Source organism: Salvelinus sp. IW2-2015, unplaced genomic scaffold (assembly GCF_002910315.2).
Source record: "Salvelinus sp. IW2-2015 unplaced genomic scaffold, ASM291031v2 Un_scaffold351, whole genome shotgun sequence".
Lineage (NCBI taxonomy): Eukaryota > Metazoa > Chordata > Actinopteri > Salmoniformes > Salmonidae > Salvelinus > Salvelinus sp. IW2-2015.
In genome coordinates, this window is record NW_019942545.1 from 225705 (window position 1) to 249702 (window position 23998).

General features: G+C 43.7%; 2 protein-coding genes across 2 annotated transcripts; one reads left to right on the forward strand and one right to left on the reverse strand.

The window, feature by feature from the left end:
• Nucleotides 1-8421: 8421 nt before the first annotated feature.
• tcap (titin-cap (telethonin)) lies at nucleotides 8422-9515 on the forward strand. Its single transcript, XM_024135351.2, has 2 exons — nucleotides 8422-8688; nucleotides 9030-9515. The coding sequence occupies exons 1-2, from the start codon at nucleotides 8540-8542 to the stop codon at nucleotides 9418-9420; spliced, it is 540 nt and encodes a 179-aa protein (XP_023991119.1). The 5' UTR covers nucleotides 8422-8539; the 3' UTR covers nucleotides 9421-9515.
• Nucleotides 9516-10213: 698 nt separating this feature from the next.
• LOC112068264 (proline-rich protein 29-like) lies at nucleotides 10214-21567 on the reverse strand. The gene is made up of 4 exons (XM_024135363.2): nucleotides 21462-21567; nucleotides 20500-20671; nucleotides 19497-19567; nucleotides 10214-10239 (listed from the first exon to the last, which is right to left on the reverse strand). Exons 1-4 carry the CDS (start codon nucleotides 21565-21567, stop codon nucleotides 10214-10216), a joined length of 375 nt encoding a protein of 124 aa, XP_023991131.2.
• Nucleotides 21568-23998: the final 2431 nt, after the last annotated feature.

The following is a 23998-nucleotide window of genomic DNA, read 5'->3' on the forward strand; positions in this document are numbered from 1 at the left end:
ACAAATTCCTTGTTAACAAACTATAGTTTTGTCAAGTTGGTTAGGACATCTACTTTGTGCATGACAGAAGTAATTTTTCCAACAATTGTTTACTGACAGATTATTTCATTTATAATTCACTGTATCACAATTCCAGTGGGTCAGACGTTTACATACACTAAGTTGACTGTGCCTTTAAACAGCTTGGAAAATTCCAGAAAATGATGTCATGGCTTTAGAAGCTTCTGATCGGCTAATTGACATAATTTGAGTCAATTGGAGGTATACCTGCGGATGTATTTCAAGGCATACCTTCAAACTCAGTGTCTCTTTGCTTGACATCATGGGAAAATCAAAAGAAATCAGCCAAGACCTCAGAAAAAAAAACATGTAGACCTCCACAAGTCTGGTTCACCTTGGGCAAATTTCCAAACACCTGAGGTACCACGTTCCTCTGTACACAATGTATGCAAGTATAAACACCATGGGACCATGCAGCCGTCATAACCGCTCAGGAAGGAGACGCGTTCTGTCTCCTAGGATGAACGTACTTTGGTGCGAAAAGTGCAAATCAATCCAAGAACAACAGCAAAGGAGACTTTGTGAAGATGCTGGAGGAAACTGGTACAAAGGTATCTCTATCCACAGTAAAACGAGTCCTATATCGGCATAACCTGAAAGGCCGCTCAGCAAGGAAGAAGCCACTGCTCCAAAACCGCCATAAAAAAGCCAGACTACTGTTTGCAACTGCAACATGGGGACAAAGATTGTACTTTTGGAGAAATGTCCTCTGGTCTGATGAAACAAAAAAATTAGAACTGTTTGCCATATGACCATCGTTATTTTTTTGGAGGAAAAAGGGGTATTCTTGCATGCCGAAGAACACCATCCCCAACCGTGAAGCACGGGGGTGGCAGCATCATGTTGTTGGGCGGTGCTTTGTCTGCAGCAGGGACTGGTGCACTTCACAAAATAGATGGCATCCATGAGGCAAGAAAATCCTGTGGATTATTGAACGCAACAGCTCAAGACATCAGTCAGGAAGTTTAAGCTTGGTTGCAATGGGTCTTCCAAATGGACAATTACCGCCAAGCATACTTCCAAAGTTGTAGAAAAATGACTTAAGACAACAAAGTCATGGTATTGGAGTGGCCATCACAAAGCCCTGACCTCCATAGAACATTTGTGGGCAGAAACTGAAAAAGTGTGCGAGCAAGAGGCTCACAAACCTTACTCAGTTACAAGCCAGCCAGAAGGAATGGGCCAAAATTCACCCCAATTTATTGTGGGAAGCTTGTGGGAGGCTACCCGAAACGTTTGACCCAAGTTAAACATTTAAAGGCAATGCTACCGAAATACTAATGGCATGTATGTAAACTTCTGACACACAGGGAATGTGATGAAAGAAATGAAAGCTGAAATAAATCATTCTCTGACATTTCAACATTCTTAAAATAAAATTATGGTGAATCCTAATGACCTAAAACAAGGATATTTTTTTCTCTCTCTCTCTCTCTCCTCTCTCTCTTCGTCTCTCTCTCTCTCTCTCTCTCTCTCTCTCTCTCTCTCTCTCTCTCCTCTCTCTCTCTCTCTCTCTCTTCCTCTCTCTCCTCTCTCTTCTCTCTCTCTCTCTTCTCTGTCTCTCTCTCCTCTCTCTCTCCTCTCCTCTCCTCTCTCTCTCCTCCTCCTCCTCTCTCTCCCTTTCTCTCTCTCTCCCTCTGCCTCTCTCTTGCGTCTAGGCTTGTCTGTGTCTAGAGCAATCTCTCTCTCTTCTCTCTCTCTCCTTCTCTCTCTCTCTCCCTCCTCTCTTCTTCTCTCTACTCTCTCTCTCTCCTCTCTCCTCCTCTCTCTCTCTCCTTCTCGTCTGTGTGCGTACGTGTGTTTTGTGTGTGTGCGTGAGAGAGAGAAAATCTCTCTCTCTCTCTCTCTCTCTCTCTCTCTCTCTCTCTCTCTCTCAGTTCATTTAAGTGTCACTTCCCAGCAGCTGAGGCTGACTGTATAGTTATGTAACAGAGCGAGCAGGCCCTGGCACTGTGGAGGGGGACGGAATGATCAGCCTGGCAGGATCACCTTATCATTGCTCACTGCCAGACATTTGACTTGTGTTGTTGTTGTTGTGTGCTTAAAGAACCCATGCAGTCATTTTTAACTCAATATCTAAGCATTTCTGCATTTCTGATTGTTTTCAATTAGAATGGTAAAAAATAAACAAAAAATCTTCTTAGCAAAGAGCAATTTCTCAAGCAATAATTTTGCTAGGACTGTCTGGGAGTGAGGAGGACAACTGAAAACTAGCTGTTATTGGCAGACAGGTTTGGAACTCTCTTTCTTTTTGGTCTATCAACTAATTTACAATATACCACAAACCCCAGAGGTGCCTAATTGCTATTAGAAACTGGTTACCAATAAGCGCAGTAAAAATAAATGTTTTGTCATACCCGTGGTATACGGTCTGATATACCATGGCTGTCAGCCAATCAGCATTCAGGGCTCGAACCACCCAGTTTATAATCTCGAATGTACTACTATGATGATGACTGTTATGATTTTACTTCACAGTAAGTGAAGTTACTTCACACTGCTTTACTAAAATTGCATTGGCCAACACAGTACTGTAATACCTTCCATTTACGTAGCAGACACAAAATGATAACAGTCCACACATTTTGGTATGTGTCCCCAGTGGGAATTGAACCCACAACTCTGGTGTTGCTAGTGCCATGTTCTTATAATCTGAGCAAAGTACAGGACCACTACAATACATAAATTCAATACAATACTGTAAAATTCAATACACGATTACCATACAGGTGAAATATGTAGGATTGCCACCCCCACGAGCGTACCACCCTCCTTCACGCCATGGAGGAGGCATGCAATAACATCAACCCAGACCTATGTCAGGCTTGGATTCACCATACCAAAAGGTTTTCCCCCAGGTGCATGAATAATAAGGATATTTACTGCGATTCCGATGAGAACTTATGGCCAAATGCTCAAGACAGACGTGATGCAAAATAGTGCCTGCTAAACATGATGTTTCTGTCATTTATTTAATTTGTTACATTGTGAAAGACATCTTTAATGATCATACCTTTGATCACACATGGGATAGAAATGATGGAAATTTCATGTTCAGTCAATTGCTATGGGTCGTGCAAGTGTATTGCCTGATGTGAAAACAGTGTAATGTAATGTAATTTACAGTACCGTAGCATTTACAATCAAAGGGCAATTGTGAAACATGTATCTTACATTGTTTCTATTGGATTAACTGGTTGCTAAAATAACTACATTGAGAACGTGTCATTATGTGGTGTTTTGGTGGTTAACCCTTGTGTTGTCTTATTAAGGGTAAACATTGACCCGCCGCTATGTTAAACAGCAGAGAAAACCCCCTAAATTATATTTTTTCAACTTGAAATTTGATGAGTTTTCCTAGAGTGACCCCAACATTAGAAAAAGTGAAACATCGCCTTCGTTCATATTTCCATCGTTCCATCGTTCATATTGTCTTTGTACACCAGCAGGGTACAAAGATTGTTTTAGGGTTATTTTTGACCCGGCAGTCATAAAAATAATGTACACACCAACAACACACATACACAACAACACTACACACACACACACACACCACACACACACACCACACACATGACACACACACCCACACACACACACACACACACACACACACACACACACACACACACACACACAACACACACACCACCACACACACACACACACACACCACACACACACACCACACACCACACACACCACACACACACACACACACCACCACACACAACACACCACACACACACACACACACACACACACACAACACACACCGTAAATAGCTTATCTAGCAATATGACATGAATGCTGTGTCAAATATCTTAAAAGCCTGTAATGTAACTTAACTGTACATCTATCAGTCCCACAAGCGAAACATTTAACAGCTGCAATTAAGTTACATAATTCAATCAGTTTGTTTGTTCCACCTGTACGAGATCCGTTTCTAGATGGATCGTTGTCCAATAAGAGGTGAATTGGGAGCTTTACCAGTGTTGCGGGCCTTTCTTGTTTCTTTATTCGCAATTACAATGTTCCAGTTTGGAGTTTATGGTACGAAGAGTTTTCAAAATTCACTCACATATTTTGTGAAATGATAGCACGCAAAAGCGCATAAAACAAAGCGGTAACACTGACTCATATGACAGTCACTAATGTACTGATGTGCTAGTGAATGAGTTGTCAAAAAGACTCGATTGACTTATCAAATGTCAAAATGTATTTAGTTCCGTTTTTTTTTGAAAGGAGAATGATTCTCATGCAGAAGTATGCCTCGAGACTTACTAGGTTCTGCAAATTGGATCCTGACTGAAGTGACATTTTTTGGTTACCATGGCTGGCATAACACATCTATTTACGTGGTGGGTGTGTGTGTGTGTGTGGTTGTGTGGTGTGTGTGTGCTGTGTGTGTGTGTGTGTGTGTGGTGTGTGTGTGTGTTGTTGTGTGTGTGTGTGTGTGTGTGTGTGTGTGGGTGTTGTGTGTGTGTGTGTGTGGTGTGGGTGGTCTGCGATGTGATATCTTACATACGTTGTTGTTCATACGGTGACATTGTCTTAGAGTAGAGGAATAGGAAATATTGGCTGTATCTTGGGGCCATTTTTATGAGGTTTTATTGAGAGACATTTAAAATAATAAAGTACAGTGGGGAGAACGAGTATTGATACAACGCGATTTTGACAGGTTTTAACTCTTACAACCAGCATGTAGAGGTCTGCTAATTTTTATCATAAGGTACACGTTCAACTGGTGAGAGACGGAATCTAAAACAAAAATCCAGAAAATCACTTGTTGAATTTTTAAAGTAATTAATTTGCATTTTATGCATGACATAAGTTGTGATACATCAGAAAAGTCAGAACTTCAATTTGGTACAAAACGTTGGTTTGCAATTACAGAGATCATACACTACGTTTCTGTTAGTTCTTGACGGTTTGCACACACTGCAGCAGGTTTTTTGGCCCACTCCTCCATTACAGACCTTCTCCAATCCTTTAGGTTCGGGCTGTCGCTGGGCAATATGGACTTTCAGCTCCCTCCAAAGATTTTCTATTGGGTTCAGGTCTGGAGACTAGCTAGGCCACTCCCAGGACCTTGAGATGCTTCTTACGGAGCCACTCCTTAGTTGCCCTGGCTGTATGTTTCGGGTCGTTGTCATGCTGGAGACCCAGTCACGACCCATCTTCAATCCTCTTACTGAGGAAGGAGGTTGTTGGCCAAGACTCGCGATACATGGCCCCATCCATCCTCCCCTCAATACGGTGCAGTCGGCCTGTCCCTTTTGCAGAAAAGCATCCCCAGAGAATGATGTTTCTACCTCCATGCTTCACGGTTGGATGGTGTTCTGGGGTTGTACTCATCCTTCTTCTTCCTCCAAAAGGGCGAGTGGAGTTTTAGACCAAAAGCTCTATTTTTGTCTCATCAGCCACATGATCTTCTCCATTCCTCCTCTGGATCATCCAGATGGTCATTGCAAACTTTAGACGGGCCTGGACATGCGCTGGCTTGAGCAGGGGACCTTGCATGCGCTGCAGGATTTTAATCCATGACGCGTAGTGTGTTACTAATGGTTTTCTTTGAGACTGTGGTCCCAGCTCTCTTCAGGTCATGACAGTCTGCCGTGTAGTTCTGGGCTGATCCCTCACCTTCCTCATGATCATTGATGCCCCACGAGGTGAGATCTTGCATGGAGCCCCAGACCGAGGGTGATTGACTGTCATCTCAACTTCTTCCATTTTCTAATAATTGCGCCAACAGTTGTTGCCTTCTCACCAAGCTGCTTGCCATTCTCTGTAGCCCATCCAGCCTTGTGCAGGTCTACAATTTTACCCCTGATGTCCTTACACAGCTCTCTGGTCTTGGCCATTGTGGAGAGGTTGGAGTCTGTTTGATTGAGTGTGTGACAGGTGTCTTTATACAGGTAACGAGTTCAAACAGGTGCAGTTAATACAGGTAATGTGAGAACAGGGCTCTTAAAGAAAAACTAACAGGTCTGTGAGAGCCGGAATTCTTACTGGTGTAGGTGATCAAATACTTATGTCATGCAATAAATGCAATTAATTACTTAAAAATTATACAATGTGATTTCTGGATTTTTGTTTTGATTCGCGTCTCTCACAGTTGAAGTGTACCTATGATAAAATTACAGACCTCTACATGCTTTGTAAGTAGGAAAACCTGCAAAATCAGCAGTGTATCAAATACTTGTTCTCCCACTGTACATGAGAATATTAATGAAACTAATAAGTCTATGCTCAATGTATAACCTAAGTTGAGCGAGAGGAACGATCTAATACTTTATAATATTTGTATTATCCGATAACTATGCAGCTGTGTAAAATATTGTACATTGAAGAATAGATTCATATCTAGTTTCAATATTAATTTGAAAGCAACGGATACATGCGTAACTTTAAATGTATTGCTTAGCAGGTGTTATATATTGGATGACATCAGTGCTGATGCGGAAGAGTTAGTCATTGACAGAGTGGCTGGTAGTGACACCGAGGCGACATTACATGTGTGCGTGAGCGTCTGTGTGTGTTGTGTGGTGTGTGTTTTGTGTGTGTGTTGTGTGTGTGCGTGTGTGTGTGTGTGTGTGTGTGGTGTGTGTGTGTGTGTGTGTGTGTGTGTGTGTGTGTGTGTGTGGTGTGTGTGTGTGTGTGTGTGGGGGGGGGGGGGTGTGTGCGTGCGTGAGAGAGAGAGAAAATCTTTAAGACTGTAACCTGAGAGACTCTTGGCTGGAGTGGGTCTCTGTCATCAGACTAATAAATCCACAGTCCATGACAGACGAAACACTGCTACAACACAGCTAATAAGCCCGATAACAGATTCACAAGGTACTGTCTCCAGTCAAATAGAAATGACTTGTGTTTTACTGACCGTAGTTTATACAAAAAGAGTTGGTCCCTTGGTCATGCCTTGGCCTGGTATCTGTTCCGTAGCACGTATAGACTGACCACCTGCCTACAGAACATCACCTTTGATCTCTAGTCTCTAAAAGGAACTGTTACCCCAAATATAGCCAGGCCGTACATGCCAGGGCACTCCAGGGTTACTGAAAGAGACAACCTTAAACTCAGCAGTTTCACACTGCTAGCTATCAAGATAACTGTCAGTTTCAAAATCTGTATGTATATGTACAGTATATGTACATGTACACTGAGTATACCAAACTTTAGGAACACTTTTATATTATTGAGTTGCCTTTCGCCCTCAGAACAGCCTCAATTCATCGAGGCATGGACTCTACAAGGTGTTCGAAAGCGTTCCACAGGGATGCTGGCCCATGTTGACTCTAATGCTTCCCACAGTTGTGGGAAGTTGGCTGGATGTCCTTTGTGGGGTGGACCATTCTTGATACACACAGGAAACTGTTGAGCTTGAAAAGCTAAGCAGTGTCGCAGTTCTTGACACAAACCGGTGCACCTGGCACCTACTACTGTACCCCGTTCAAAGGTACTTACATTCACCCTCCGACTGGCACATACACAGTCAATGTCTCAATTATCTCAAGGTTTAAAAATCCTTCTTTAACCCGTCTCCCCCCTTCATCTACCCTGATTGAAGTGGATTTAACAGGTGACATCAGTAAGGGATCATAGCTTTCACCTGGATTCACCTGGTCAGTCTATGTCATGGAAAGAGTTCTTCATGTTTTGTATGTTCAATCTATGTATTCTCTCTTGGGGCAATAGAGTTTCCCCTCAACACCCAGCATTATTAGCATGAGCTAATCTCTTTCCACATTAGTGTTCTGCCACTGATTGCTATATGTACATCAAGACCTAAGCTCTATTCAGATGCCAGCTCTCAGAAGTACCCCCCTGTGTGCTCGTGTGTGTTTACATGTCTCTGAACACAGGGTCTGATAGTGCTCTTCAGAGGGAAACTTTCCACTTCGTTTGATAATCGGATGTCCCTCAATTTAGCATGTTAGGTCGGGGTGATTATAGAGGGGATTGGGGGTATAATTTGGGTATCAGGGGATTCTGAGTACAATTACCGGTAACCCACCCACTTCCATTTCTTTACCGCACTCTCTTTCTCTCTCCCCCAACCACCTCCCTCTCTCTTTCTCAACAGCTGCCCTGAGTGAGTCAGTTCTAACTCCCGGGACAAAGTCAGGGACGGGCCGCTCTTGGTGTCAGGTGTCAGCACACACTAGCTGTGGAGTGACAACATGGCTTAGAAATAGCAGCAGGGCTTCTATAAGAGAGATAGACGGGCATGGTCCCAGACACAGACAGCAGAGACCCCCAGACCATCACCATCACCATCACCACAGAGGCAAGAGAGAGGAGAGACCTGCCTGAACCGTCACAGATTACCTTGGCTAGCAACTACAGACAGACAGATAGTCCAGAGAGAAGAACACCGAACACAGAGATACCAAGACAGACAGATAGAGGAGTCTGAGAAACTAACGGAGGTGATAAATCCAATATAAGGACAGAACTTCACCCACACGGAACCGTGATAATGCAGGTGTGTACCGTTGTTGAGAAGCGTGCTGGGGCCGTGGTGGGGGCTGAGCTGGCCTGCAGCGTRCGGGAGGAGAACCAGGCTCAGAGGGAGAGCTATAAAGCCGACTGGAACAGTGTTAACATGAAGACCCGGGCCATGGACAGGTGAGTCCCAGCCTTTTGACAAACAGTATTAATTGCTTCTGGTAGATGTAACATATTGAACAACATTAAGTAATTTCTTCTTATTTAAAGTCTTCGATATCAATAAAGCTAGACGTCCTCCTATATTACCCTGCGAGTCATCATACTCAAGACTAGCCTACTGGATAATGTATCTAGTTATAAGAACTGTCAGGCTAATCTATCAGCTGACTGTAAAATGTAATGATTTTCTTTTCGCTGGTAGGATTCTCAGCTTGATACTGAGAGAGATTAGAGTTTGAAAATCACTGMGCAATGTCCAACTGTTCATTCCTAACTGTGTCGGTCTCATCTCTTCACAGGCAGACAATGAACATGAACGATGACTCTCGTCGGGAGACCTACACTCGTCAGTGGGAGGCTCGCTCTCTGGCCCAGGCCTGTCCCTCGGGGGTGTACAGAGTGGGCACCGTGGAGAGGGGTGTGAGGGAGCACCAGCTCCTGCCCAAGAGGAACACCCTGCCCCTGCCCATCTTCACCCCCGCACAGCTGGGCATCCGGCTGGGCCGCGGAGCACCACACACCCAGGAGGACCTCCGTYCCTTCCCCATCCCCGACGGTGCCTGCCCTGGCAAGAGGGCCGTGGTCGAGATCACACAGGACCTGCCCCCCGYCAAGCCACTCAGGATGGAGTTCGCCAAGGCGCCCAAAGCACTGGGCCGCTCCRTGTCACAGGAGGTCCAGAGAGGGTGAAGGAAGAGGAGAGGAAGAGGAAGAGGAAGAATGGATGTTAGGGAGAAAGGTTCATTGTGGGGCTCAGCCCATCAGATAATAGCATGGAGGGGTGTGTATAGATTTATACCTAGTGACATTTATTCCATCCCTATTCCCTAGTAGAGCCGTCACACATTGCATACCTTTCCTGTTTCATTACTGTAGGTATTACATGTCCAATGTCGTACTGTTTGTTATACAAGGTATTATTCGCTTAGAGATCTGATGGCATCTTTTGAYTGACAGAAAGGCAGACAAATGCTCTGTTCTTTCAGCTGTGCCATAAACTAATCTCCCTGCTGACTGGAAAAGACCAGACTGTCMTTGTCACGTCTACACACTGAATGAACTGCCCCTGCCGCCCTGCCTGGCTAAAGCCAGCTGTGGATAAGCCACACAGCGTAGTATGGCATTCTGACCGCATTGTATGCAGTGGTACATTCTACCTCACTTGTCATATTATGGCAATGACACCTCACAGTATTGAGACAGCAGGATGTTATATATGCTCAACCAATGTGTGTATGAGGATGAATTTATTGATGCATTCATGTGGAATGACCATGCACAGATGAGGGAGGTGAAGGAAGGGAAATATGAAGATATCAAAGACACTTCAAAAGGGACAGAGTGGGAGAGAGCAGAAGAGAATTGGAACTGTAGAGAGGAAAGGAACAAGAAAGTGGGCAGGGAGGGAGGGGTGGGCTCAACATACCTTGGCATCCATCCCTCTTCTTTTGTAACAATGGAGAGCTGGTGAGCCTCCAGACCTTCAGAAGTCCTTGACACRCTCTAATCCTGGGTGAGAGGACAGAACGGTACGACACGATCCCACACTGGGAACCCAGACAAAGGAGCCCCGTGGTCACAGATGTCAATTCAACATCTATTCCACGTTGGTTCAATGTAATTTCATTGAAATGACGTGGACACAACGTTGATTCAACCAGTGTGTGCCCAGTGGGAGGTGTGTGTGAGCTGACAATTCATGACTCAACTCATTGATATAGACTGACCATCTGTACGATCAAGACTTATTGTCTATATTTTAACAAGGTGTAATTTGACCGTGTATGAGCTGATCTGCCCACCTAGCTGTGTGTTAATGTTGACATCTGATGTATCTGGTAGAGTTAGTGAACAGATCATACAGAATGATGTGTCTCTACTGTTGTTGAGGAAAGTGGGGTAAGTTGAGCCATTTCTTACATTCAGCATCACTCTGTCAAGGGAAATATAGTATTCGTTCTAACAAAGATATCTACATGTATTTCAGGATGTATCCCTGGAAATAAACAGAATTCATGTAAACATTATAGTTTTGAAAGCATAGTTTGTCCCAAAAAAGTGGTCTCTTGGCACAACTTAGTTGAGCCGGAGGCCGGGTAAGTTAAGCCGTCTACAAATTTCTGTACTGAATGAAATATTACCACTACCTGTTTCCCAAACACAATTCAACACCATCACAATCACTTTTTTTTGTCTTGTAATAATTTTAAGCATCTTTTAACACTTGCCATTGGCTCAACTGACCCCATGGCCATTGGCTCAACTTACTCCAAGGCAAACATTTTGACAATATCAGCCCACACAGTTACAAGGATGCACTTTCATGCCAGGTTTAGGACCTCATATTGAAGCTTATAGAGACTCCAAATGATGTATAGAACAATTTTTCACAGACTCCATGAAATTATGACCTCTTCCTAAATATTTACTCAAATTATTAATTTTGTGTATGGTTTCCAAGAAACAGCTAACCCCTTTGGCTCAACTTATCCCACTCTCCCATATCTGTTTTCATGTGTTTTTAAAATGTTTTTAGAATTATTTTTGTATAATAAAATCTGAAGTGCTTTTCACTTTTTTTCTGTGTGTTGACCTGTCTTAATAAAATAAGTTGAGTACAACCATCACAAAGACCACACACACACACACACACACACACACACACACACACACACACACCACACACACACACACCACACACACACACACACACACACACACACACACACACACACACACACACACACACACACACACACACACATCACACACACACCACACACACACACCATACACACACACACACACACACACACACACACACACAGTAAATGGGGAGTGGTGATAGATTAATCTACGCCTGACTGATTATCAGCTGTAAACAACATGGCTGACTCATGACCTTGCACCTACAGACTTCTGTTCAGGCAGCAACAGCTGGACTGGGTTAGACACTTCAACATACAGCTTTATTAGTGGGGTAGAATAAATATGGTCAAGCTCTGGACTAAGGAGAGTACAGATGTAAGATCTTAATTTGAGCAAGTTTGTTACAGCAGGAAAATAGTCCTGCAGTAACAAGAAATGTGAATTATTATGTTGAWWATAATTAATGGACATTTTTGTAGGGGCTTATATATTTTTTCATAAGGAAAATCAAGTCTGAAATTTCAAAGTGGAAATTAAAAACTTCAGAAGATTTCTCAAACTTCAAATACATTACAAGTTTTACATTTCTTGAAAGTTCCCCTGCAACAGGGTGATACAATTAGTGCCTAACATCTTACCGYAAGGATGGAAACTTGTAGACGGACTGAGCTGGAGATCTCTCATCTCTATCTCTTGACTTTTTCAATATTTTGTTACGTTACAGCCTCATAATAAAATGTATTAAATTGTTTTTCCCCCCTCATCAATCTACACACAATACCCCATAATGAAAACGCAAGAACAGGTTTTTAGAAATATTTGAGAAATATTACATTTACATTACATAAGTATTAAGACCCTTTATTCAGTACTTTGTTGAAGCCCCTTTGGTAGCGATTACAGCCTTGAGTCTTCTTGGGTATGATGTTACAAGCTTAGCATACCTGCATTCAGAGACTTGTCCCGAAGTCATTCCTGCATTGTCTTGGCTGTGTGCTTAGAGTCGTTGTRCGGYTGGAAGGTGAACCTTCACCCCAGTCTGAGGTCCTGAGAGCTCTGGAGCAGGTTTTCATCAAGAATCTCTCTGTACTTTGCTCCGTTTATCTTTCCCTCGATCCTGACTAGTCTCCCAGTCCCTGCCGCTGAAAAACACCCCCACAGCTGCCACCACCATGCTTCACTGCTTCACCAAGTTTCCTCCAGACGTGACGCTTGGCATTCAGGCCAAAGAGTTACATTTTGGTTTCATCAGAAATCTTGTTTCTCATGGTCTGAGAGTCCTTTAGATACCTTTTGGCAAACTTCAATCGGGCTGYCATGTGCCTTTTACTGAGGAGTGGCTTCCGTCTGGCCACTCTACCATAAAGGCCTGATTGGTGGAGTGCTGCAGAGATGGTTGTCCTTCTAGAAGGTTCTCCCATCCCCACAGAGGAACTCTCTAGCTCTGTCAGAGTGACCATCGGGTTCTTGGTCACCTCCCTGACTAAGGCCCTTCTCCTCCGATTGCTCAGTTTGGCGGGTGGCCAGCTAGGAAGAGTCTTGGTGGCTCTAAACTTCTTCCATTTAAGAATGATGGAGGCCACTGTCTTCCTGAGGACCTTTAATGCTGCAGAAACTTTTTGGGTACCATTCCCCAGATCTGTGCCTCAACATAATCCAGTCTCGTAGCTTTACGGCCAATTCCTTCAACCTCATGGCTTGGTTTTTACTCTGACATGCACTGTCAACTGTGGGACCTTATATAGACAGGTGTGTGCTTTTCCAAATTATGTCCAATCAATGGAATTTACTACAGGTGGACTCCAATCAAGTTGTAGAAACATCTCAAGGATGCTCAATGGAAACAGGATGCACCTGAGCTCAATTTCGAGTCTCATAGCAAAGGGTCTGAATACTTATGTAAATAAGGTATTTCTGTTTTTTATTTGTCCCTGTCATCTCTCTTTATTGCTTTTTCCCCAGTAGGCTAACATCTCCACCGGCTCTCTGCCTAGGACACACTGTTCCAGTCTCGACCCACATACTGTGACCTCTCTACTACTTTCTCTCCCTTGTCCCTTCATGTTTACTCTTTCCTTCCAACTCACAGTTTCTCCAACTGGGATTGTTCATTTTCTCCCACTTCCCTTTCTTTTGGTCTTTCTCTCCATCTCTCCCTCTCTCTATCCTTTTCTCTGCCCACCCCTTGTCTCTCTGTTATGGTGTCTAGTATGGCTCAGTGTAGGGGTCTCGGTATTATTAGCAGGGTAAACATTGCTATCACTAGAGAGACAGAGCCAGAGAGACAGCCGTATCTGCCTGTTCTCCTCTGAGCTCTTAATCCCTCACTTTTTAATCAGAGCTTTGGTTCATCTGGTCTGCTTCCTTTMCCCCATATCTAGAATATTCCCCCCCTCTACCACCCCCCTAAACCCTATCTGCCACAGCCACACCCCAAACAGGCCGAGACAGAATCCACCATAGACGCTGCCAAGTCACGAAACTCCCCTCCAGTAGCCAAGGAATGTCAGTTGACACGGAGAGTGAAGTTCATGTGGAAMATCTCAACACAACACGGACTCCCCCAAGTCTCAGTCCATCAGATAACCCTCATCCCATATCTCCTACTCCATCGACTAACTGTACATGCATTCTAGCACAGATATTACTTGTGTGTAACTTTAACTTGATTGAATTAATCCATCCATTCATTGAGTGAGTGAATTACCGGTATGTGCTTTATTGTCTCCCATTTCAAGACCGACCCCAGATTTCGTTGTATTCTTCATCACCTTCAGGGTTCATGGAGTCAGTTTGCTTTTGATCTCCTGCCTTCTAACCCCCCTGTGTACTCATCACAGTACATTTAAACCCTCGGGGGGTCATGAGAGGTCATACTGTGGTGAAGTACGGTAGAATGAAGAGTCACTGTGAACGCCTGTCAAAACATGTGTTCTATTCTCTTGTGACCAATCAATAGGCTCTTAAAAGCACTTATGTCACACCCTGATCTATTTCACCTGTCTTGTGCTTGTCTCCACCCCCCTCACCAGGTGTATCCCATTTGTCCCTAATATCTCCTGTGTATTTACTGTATACCTGCGTTTTCTGTTTGTCTTTTGCCACTTCGTCTTGTCCAGTCATGTCCTATCAGTGKTTTTTTCCCAATTTTTGAGTTTCCATAGTTGCTGTTTTCTAGTCCTCCCGGTTTTTCCAACATTTTCGGACTACTAAACAGCTATTGATTTAGAACAACGGAGATACCACAAGTCGAAAAGAAAACAGGAGCTGCCTCCAATATTGCAGCACCATTTCAACTTCATCTTCTAATCCCCTATGCTTAGTATAATACAGTGACAACTAAAATATACCAAAAAAACGATTTAGTTCAATCAACGTAAGCTAAATATGATGTGGCTGTCCATGGCACTGATTTCTGTGTGTGCATGCAAGTAGAAAAACACATTTTGACTGACCCTACTTGAAGGGAAACGCCAATGCCATCCTCCTCTTTCATGTTGCCCTATATTCTGACTGTCATACAGTACACACCTTTAGTTTTTATTGTCATAGGCTACCTGTCTAAAATGCTTGCTTGCTAGTCTAACTTYCTTTCATAGACAACGATGCACCAGGCCAGCTAGTTAACATTAGCGTACTACATCTAGCTACATGTTGAACTTCCATCCTCTCAGGCCAGGGGCACAATGTATGAATTTATGGTTGGATCAGAATTGCCATTATAATCATTGGCCAGTACAGAGAATTAAGTAAAACCACACGTCCAAATTCCTATCTCCATCCATGGCTGACTTAGGAAAGGCCGATTTTAGCTAGCTAGCTAACCACCGGAGGACATTGACATAGCGAGAAGSAACAAATCAAGTTTTTTTCTGTCAATGACGTTTGGTTTCTGATGTGATTGGTGTGAAGCCAAATCCAAACTGGCTTCCCTTGACACTTTTTGGGGGGTGAGCCAGGACCATCTTTTTCTTCTTCTTTGGTCTCATGGTATTTGCACATTTTGTTTGTGCATGCCGCCACTTACTATGTGTTCAATCACGTTCAATTTGTGATACAAAAATAAAAAGGGGGAAAAAATATAAAATTACACCACCAACCAACACTACACATATACCACTATTTCATACAAAGTAAAAGCCTCAGAACATCTTATAACTCTTCTGCAGTAAAATCTCATACACCCAGGTACTTCCCTGCAGCTGCCACCTACACTCATTAAAAACCCACTGCCCCATTCCACTACTTTGACCTGATCTGCTCCTGAACCATGCCAACAGCCTGGGAGGACGGGACACCACCACTCAACACCCCCTGTAACTCTTCTGACGTCAGATCTCGTATACCCAAATACTTTTCTGCAGCTGCCACCACAACATCTATTTTCTGTGATTTACTTCCCTCACCCTTGACCCATCCTCCTCTACTTTCTTCACTGCCACAGCATACGACACCTTCTGCACTACTCTGATTCTGGCCACTTCAACCTGCCTCTATCGCACCGGACACTTTCGATCCCCAGCACTGATCTTTACCCAAGTCGCATGACACTGAGCGCCTGCTCTCTCTGGTCAGAAGAAACACAAACAAATATCTCAAGTCCACTACAGATTACCTTCACTGATTCAACTGCACCCAACTCCTTTCTCAACCACCCTGAAACCACAAATGGAACCGTCAAAAGGCAAGGATCCACTTTGGCAAAAATGGCACTCCTACTGGACCAGATTCTTCTTTATCCATCGATGCCAGGCTCGGGTTCCGAGCTCTTCACCACACCTTCCACCTCACTTAACTCGCCCTCATTCACTTCCATTTTACCTCCAGATCTCGGTCTGGCTCACGGCTCACTCGGTTTTCACTTGACACCAATCTTCTTCGAAACCCCATGTCCGTGTTTAGCGCCATCTTCCTCAGATTCAGATTCAACATCTGCTTTCCTCATTCTCTTCAACCTCKTTCTCCGCCTCCATTCCTCCTCAGAAACTCACCTTTATGTCTCCCTGTTCCAAAATTCCTGGTCCATGATTCCTCCTTCAACGGTTTACAAATGTTTGCTAATGTTATCAACTCTGTTGCGTCAGGACAGCTGAGCTCACTCAGTTTAGCGCAAACACTGATTGGCTGTTATTATTATTTTTTTAAATATCAAGGGAGGCAAAATGCTCTCTAGCTTCACTTGCTACGGGCAATAACCATGTCATACTCTTTTTGAACAAACAGCATCAGATAGATGAGCTACACATACTGAGATAAAGGGGCTCTGTTTTGTTTGCTCTCTCCAGTGAGAAATATTTTTTATTTAACTAGGCAAGTCGGTTAAGAACAAATTCTTATTTACAATGACGGCCTAGTGGGTTAACTGCCTTGTTCAGGGGCAAAACGATAGATTTTTACCTTGTCAGCTCGGGGATTCAATCTAGCAACCTTTCAGTTACTGGCCCAACACTCTAACCACTAGGCTATCTGCTGCCCCAAAACTCAGTCTCTTGAAAAAAAACTATTGTTAMATTTTAGGGGGAAGCACAGGGGCCCCCTCAGATTTGTCCTGTTTAATAAAAAATGTATAATTTGTTGTTCATTTTGCTGTTGTTTCTCTGTGCCCCCTAGCAAATTTATGAAGTTCGCTTTAGCTAGCCCAGATAGTTATGAGGTTGGGAGATTAGGAACCTAACTACCAAAAAGGCAATTCAGGCTATCAATCAAGTTAGAGTAACTAGCCTGTCTAACTGTCTCAGCTGGCATGCCGGTTGGTAAACTTTAGAAAAGCAAGCAATAACGAAATGTACTGAATAAGTCACATTCCTTTCCATCTTTTACCCAGATTTTAGTATAGATGCAGAGAACCATATTTAGTTTCTTTAAAAAGAATAACAACTAGTCTGGAGGATACAGACAGCTCAAGGAGTATGCTTAGATATGCAGAAAAATATACCGATTTTTGACATACACTAAATATACAGAAGTATGTGGACACCCCTTCAAATTAGTGGATTCTGCTATTTCAGCCACACCCGTTACGATCTCCATATACAATCATTGGCAGTAGAATGCCACCTTTCCAACAAGTCAGTATGCAAATTTCGGCCCTGCTAGAGCAATTGAGCTACGGTCAATTGTAAGTGCTGGTATTGTGAAGTGGAAATATATAGGAGCAACAACGGCTCAGCCGCAAAGTGGTAGGCCACACAAGCTCACAGACCGGGACCACTGAGGGTGGAGGGTGGAGCTGGGACTGGGAATAGCCAAATGAGCTGAGGGCTGACATGGTCATGGTACTGAAGCGTTTAGAGCGTAGAAATTGTATATCCTCAGTTACAACACTCACTACTGAGTTCCAAACTGCCTCTGGAAGCAAAGTCAGCACAATAACTGTTCGTTGAGAGCTTCATGAAATGGGTTTCCATGGCCGAGCAGCCGCACACAATCCTAAGATCACCATACGCAATGCCAAGCGTTTGTTGGAGTGGTGTAAAGCTCGCCGCCATTCCTGAGGTCCGTACAGAAATGTTTGTCGAGATCGGTGTGGAAGAATTTGACTGGCATGCACAGAGCCCTGACCTCAACCCAACTGAACACCTTTAGGATGAATTGGAATGCTGACTGCTAGCCAGGCCTAATCGCCCAACATCAGTGCCCGACCTCACTATTGCTCTTGTGGCTGAATGGAAGCAAGTCCCTGCAGCAATGTTCCAACATCCAGTGGAAAGCCTTCCCAGAAGAGTGGAGGCTGTTGTAGCAGCAAAGGGGGGACCAACTCCATGTTAATGCCCATGATTTTGGAATGAGATGTTTGACGAGCAGGTGTCCACATACTTTTGGTCATGTAGTGTATATATGAACTTGTCAGATACTCACTGAAATAACAAGTGACATCCTGATAGACATGCTGGTGGACATGGATATAAACGAGCGGCTTGACATTTATTGTCACGAATCTTGCCGTGGAGGCAAACCTGAGCGATTTCCGCTAGATGAGCCAGTTGCAAAGTAAAAATTGGCTATATCATAAACATGTACAGTATGAATACAAAAATGAGCTTTTTGGTCTTAATTTAAGGTTAGGGTTAGGCATTAGGGTCAGCAGTGTGGTTCATGTTAAGGTTAAGGTTAGGGTTAGGTTTAACATCTGATTTTATGACTTTGTGGCTGTGCTAGCTAGTGACCTCTCTGCAGAGCTGCCTCCAGGTCAAGATTCATGACAATAAATGCCAACCTGCTGTGAACTAACTCACACGCTCATAGAAAAGCACCCTCTGACTTTGTCATGACAAAGATGATGCTGCTCCCTGCTGGGTGTTTTATGTAATGCATGTAGGAATAAGGCCCAAAACTGCTATAATATTGGATAATATATGCCATTTAGCAGACATATATCCAAACTGACTTACGGTCATACATTTTATGTATGGGTGGTGTCAGGATTCAAACCCACAACCCTAGTGTTAAAAGTGCCATGCTCTACCAACTGAGCTACAGTACAAGTCTGGAAGTGAGCTTAAAAACATTGAACAATGCTGAACAATGATGAGCTTGGCCTTTTCTTTACTTGAAATAACATGTAAAGGAACAACAATCTAAAAAGGAAGGCCCACATTAAAATGTGTCAACAAAAAAAACAGAAATGCAGTGAGCATTCTACGATTTCTGCAAGATACACAAACATGATATTATGAATATCTATTATAAAGAACAAAACTGCAGTGCCTCTGAAATGTATTTCTGTTTACTATGAGTTTCGAATGATTCTATCTAAAATCTATAATAATAAGGTTAACGATGAATGGATGCTGTAGAGGGTGCTAATGGGATGTTAGATCCATAGAATTAGGAATTAGTAGTAATTTAATAAGATATATATGGTTAGAGCCTACATGTTAGAAGACCGTTACACAGCCCCTTACATGCCCAATAAGGGCTTTGAGGCTTCCCATCCCCCAACTCAATGTTCTGTATGTACAGTACCACAGATTATTGAGTCATTCTATTTCTATGGTAACTCCCTCCCAATGTTTTATCTGGTGTTCCGCTATGGACACCCATGTGTTAACGTTAGTGCTGCGAGCTGTGTTAGACAGATATACAGCAGAGATGTGCAGAGTGTTCCAGTTGTGCACCTGTTGCTGGAGGGACGTCAGCCCCCACGGTCCTGGTAGCACTGGGTGGGGGAGGAGGTGGGACCGCCCTCCTGGATGACATCACATATCATTGTTATCTCTGGCCCACATTGTTTCACAACATCAGTCTATGTAAGTGTGGGTACAGTAGAGGTTATGAATGGGGTTGTGTTGTGATTCACCTGATGGTGTCTCTGTGTGGGGAGGGTGCTAGCTCCAGGGGTTCAGCAGTGTTGTGGTAGACCAGGCTGGGGTGGAGGCAACCAGGTTGGGTATGGCAGGTAGGCCGGGGTAGGCTGGTAATGGTACACCTCTGGATCCTCCTCCTCCTCATCCTGCAGTATGTAACCCTTATTTAACTAGGCAAGTCAGTTAAGAACAAATTCTTATTTACAATCACGGCCTACCCCAGCCAAACCCTCCCCTAACCTGGACGACGCTGAGCCAATTGTGAGCCCGCCCTATGGGACTTCCGATTACGGCCGGTTGTGATACAGCCCGGGATCAAACCAGGGTCTGACGCCTCTAGCACTGAGATGCTGCGCCTTAGAGCGCTGCACCACTCGGGAGCTGTAAAATCACTTGGGGACAGCTGGCCTGGAGGGGAGGATAAAAACAGCCCATTCAGACACAGCATTTGTCAAATGGCACCATATTCCCTAGTAGTGCACTATATAGTGATTAGGGTGCCATTTGGGGCTCATCCTCACTCTCCACTGCAATGGGTTGGACRACCTACTGCTTATGGAGCCTCAACACAACCACTTAACTGACTAGGAACAGTGTGACCCAAAACAGACTCCAAAAATAACTTTTAGGTGCATTAGCTAATGTGAGGAGTCACTCTGACCTCGGTCTGTTTACTTTTCCAGATTGTCATATCAGAATAAGTATGTCTCTACCTACTGAAACACATGTTTTCAGATGAATAATGTAAGATGAGTGTGCTGCACACGGACAGGCTGGATGATAAGTTGGCACATGTGACTAACAGTAAATGTACTTCAGGGGTGGAGGGTGGGGCTGGGGATAGCCAAATGACTGAACCTCAGAGGTAGACRGAGGGTGGAGCTGGGGCTGGGAATAGCCAAATGAGCTGAGGGCTGACATGGTCATGTTGTTCATGATGACCTGGTGCATCTGGGCATTCTGGATCATCATCAGCTCCACCAGGTCTGGAGAATAGCAGAGAGCGACGTTATACACACACACACACACACACACACACACACACACACACACACACACACACACACACACACACACACACACACACACACACACACACACACACACACACACACACACACACCACACCAAACACACACACACACACACACACACACAACTGCATGGAAGCTAACTTCTTCTTATTGCCTGTTGTGCTGTCCTTTATCTTAAGTGACAATCAACCCGTTTCAACCCGCATGGTGTCCAATCACGAGTTATAAATCAGATCTACCATCTACCGTTTTATCCCCTCCATTCCTCAATTTCTGTCTGACATCCTTCCAGCAATAGGAAAATACAGATTTTGCACGCTGGCTGCTTGTCATGGTACTCTGGCGACAGCCTGATGCAACATTTAGCAAAACGACACTATATTATACAACTCTGTCAAAACGAGAGGAATCCGAACTACTCATTGAATAATATCAGAAATAATGCCAATACTGAAATGAACCTCAATATAAGTGAGTTGAAAGTAAGAGGAGCAGAAAGGTGTCAGAGCAAACAATCACTGCCCTGGCCTGAGCGACCAACAGACAGACAATGGTGAGGCTAGAGGTGGAGAAGGAGTGCTATAAAGAACATGACTGTAATTATAGATGGTTGAGCTCTGGCCCTTAGGTCCAACTGGCACCTGCAGTGACATTCACAAACACAGAACTCAATCCACACAGAGAACGAGTGAGGCGGGCTCTGTCTGAAAAGGGATCTTGACAGCCTGCCTGCCATACGCACCCTGCTTGACGTGTGCTGGCCGGGTGGAAGGAGTGGGAGATGACATGGCAGCAGAGAGCTGCTGTAGGATGGTGGTGGGCTGCTGGGAAGCCTGGGAAGGAGACATGAGACTGTAATGAGGATCTCTTCCTGGAGGCATGCAGCCAGGGAGAATATCTATCTCCCATATCTAATACTGCCATGGATGAACTGCTGTTGAGAGGCAGGCAATATCAGCCCACTCACTCAACATAGTTAACAGTAGCAATGCGCGATAAAACATCCAATTAAAACTATAAGGTAGTGAGCCTGAGATATGCATCAAGAAGATATGACTCATCAAGCTATTAAGACAATACTCAAATCACAGCTGTTGTAGGCTAAAGATGCCTCCCTTGATGATGCTGCGCATGATGTCAATGGCATGCAGAGAGCCAACTTTCTCTGTAAATGAGTGTGGGTGTTAAATATCACATAGAATTACAGTTTCTATGATATGCCAAGAAAACAGGTCAACTGTATTTTTTGCTACCAAAAAAATCCCTGTTGGCCAAACGTATTATTATCTGCACATTCTGTGCGTCCTGGTTCCACTGCTGAAACTGTGGGTAAGTATCATCTGTCCATGCCATTGAGTTTCATATGTCGGTAGAAATAGAGCTGTAAACAGTAACTGAAGATAAACCTTGTTTTGATGCAACCCAGGCTTGGAGTATACACGCACTAGTTGGGTTGACAAGGCGTCAAAGCGCAAACAACAATTGCGAGAAATAAGCGCAGGTTGTTGAGCACATATAAGCTGGTGCGTCACTCACTGTAATGATTATGCTGCTATGGGATATTTAAACTAGGACTAATTAGTCACTCTCTCTATCACATGTATTTTCTTACCATTTAGGCCTATATGATGTAACTGACTTTCTAAAAGTTTCTAAAAGAGCAAATGAGATGGTCACACTTGAATTGATTTTGACAGCTGTGGCACAAAGGTAGCMTTCTTCCATGCAGTTAAGTGAGTGAATTCCTAAAAGTAGCCTATAATTGGGATTTCCCGCCCCTAGACAATGAGCCTGGCAAGTCCATATGGTCACATGCATCAACGTTGACGGAAAAGTCTGGGAACAGGTGGGCCGCCGCCACCTAGGTCTCTCACTCTAAATTGAGTGGGCTAAGTTATGGACACCTGGGATAGGCCTGGGCCAGCTCGCTTTCACTTCACAGACCACTAATTACGGCTTCCATTTGACGAGTTTTCCACTCCGACTCCCGCTATCTCCGTTCTCCTCCTCAGCGTCTCTCTCTCCACTCCTTCCCTTCTCCTATATGCTGYCACTGTCTCCCACGCGGATCCCATCCGCCCCCACCGCAGCATTTCAAACGGTGTAATTAATCAATGTGTGCGCCATCTCGGAATGATCGCCTCTATTTTTAAAAAGCCCAGTCACCAGGGCCATTTCTAGCATTTTTGGGGCCCTATGCGAGATGTGGTTGTGGGGCCCCACCACCTCGTGGACAAACCATTTTAGTGGCCCCACTCTTGGCAGAGGAGAGGAATAATCGCAGCTTTAAAGTGAATGTCCTCCAATTCCCCCAAAATGTGCCATGAGGAATAAAGAAATTCTTGTAGTTCTACACATTTTGTAATGTGGTACGGAGAGAAAATGTTGCCATTTTAAAGCTAATTTCCTGAAATTCTGAGTGAGAGAGCCCCTTGAATTGAATTGAATTGAATTGAGACGGGGGCCCCCTGGAGGTTAGGGTCCCTGGACACCAGGGTTGGGCTCAATTCAAATTGAAGGCAGTCAATTCAGGAAGTGATTTGAAACACTTTTTGAAACACTTTTGAAATAAATAGCTTCTACTTTTCAGTTTATTGAGAAGTTGTTGAATTTTTAAAATATTTTTAGATGATTGAATTGTGATTTTAGTTTACTTCCTAAATTGACTGCTGGGCATGTGCCTTGCGATTTGGCCATGATTACTACAAGGTTTACATCGCTAGAAATGTACCTAGCAACCTATAAAATGTTAGCTGACATGGGCTAATTGAGTGACTGTCAACGACTCTAATAGAGAAAAACTGCTGATGGGTCTTTCTATAAACTGGAGTACCAATTAGCATTTCTTGTAGTGGACAAGTGTTTGGAGCTGTTACAATGTCATTAATAATAATTAGCTTCAACATAATTAACGAGTTGAATGAAAACCCTTTCTCATGCTTGGAGTCTTTACAGATTTGGCAAAAATCGTGACATGAAAAAAAAATACATTGACCTTGATTCCGTGAAATTCCTGGATATTGCTGTCAGACTCTTCTTTGTATTGATGTCTCAGAAGTCTACTGTAACCTTTTAACATTTCGTATCTCCCTATCTCCCTATCTCCCTATCTTATGGTGTGAAACTGTTTTTATGGGCACACATATTCAAAAGAATGTATGTGATTGCAAAATCCAATGCTTCAAACAGAAATAGCTGCTTTAATATGATTAATAAAACAAAAATAGATACTGTCATTAATGAGGTTCTTTAATAATTATGCATAATAGTTTTTTAATG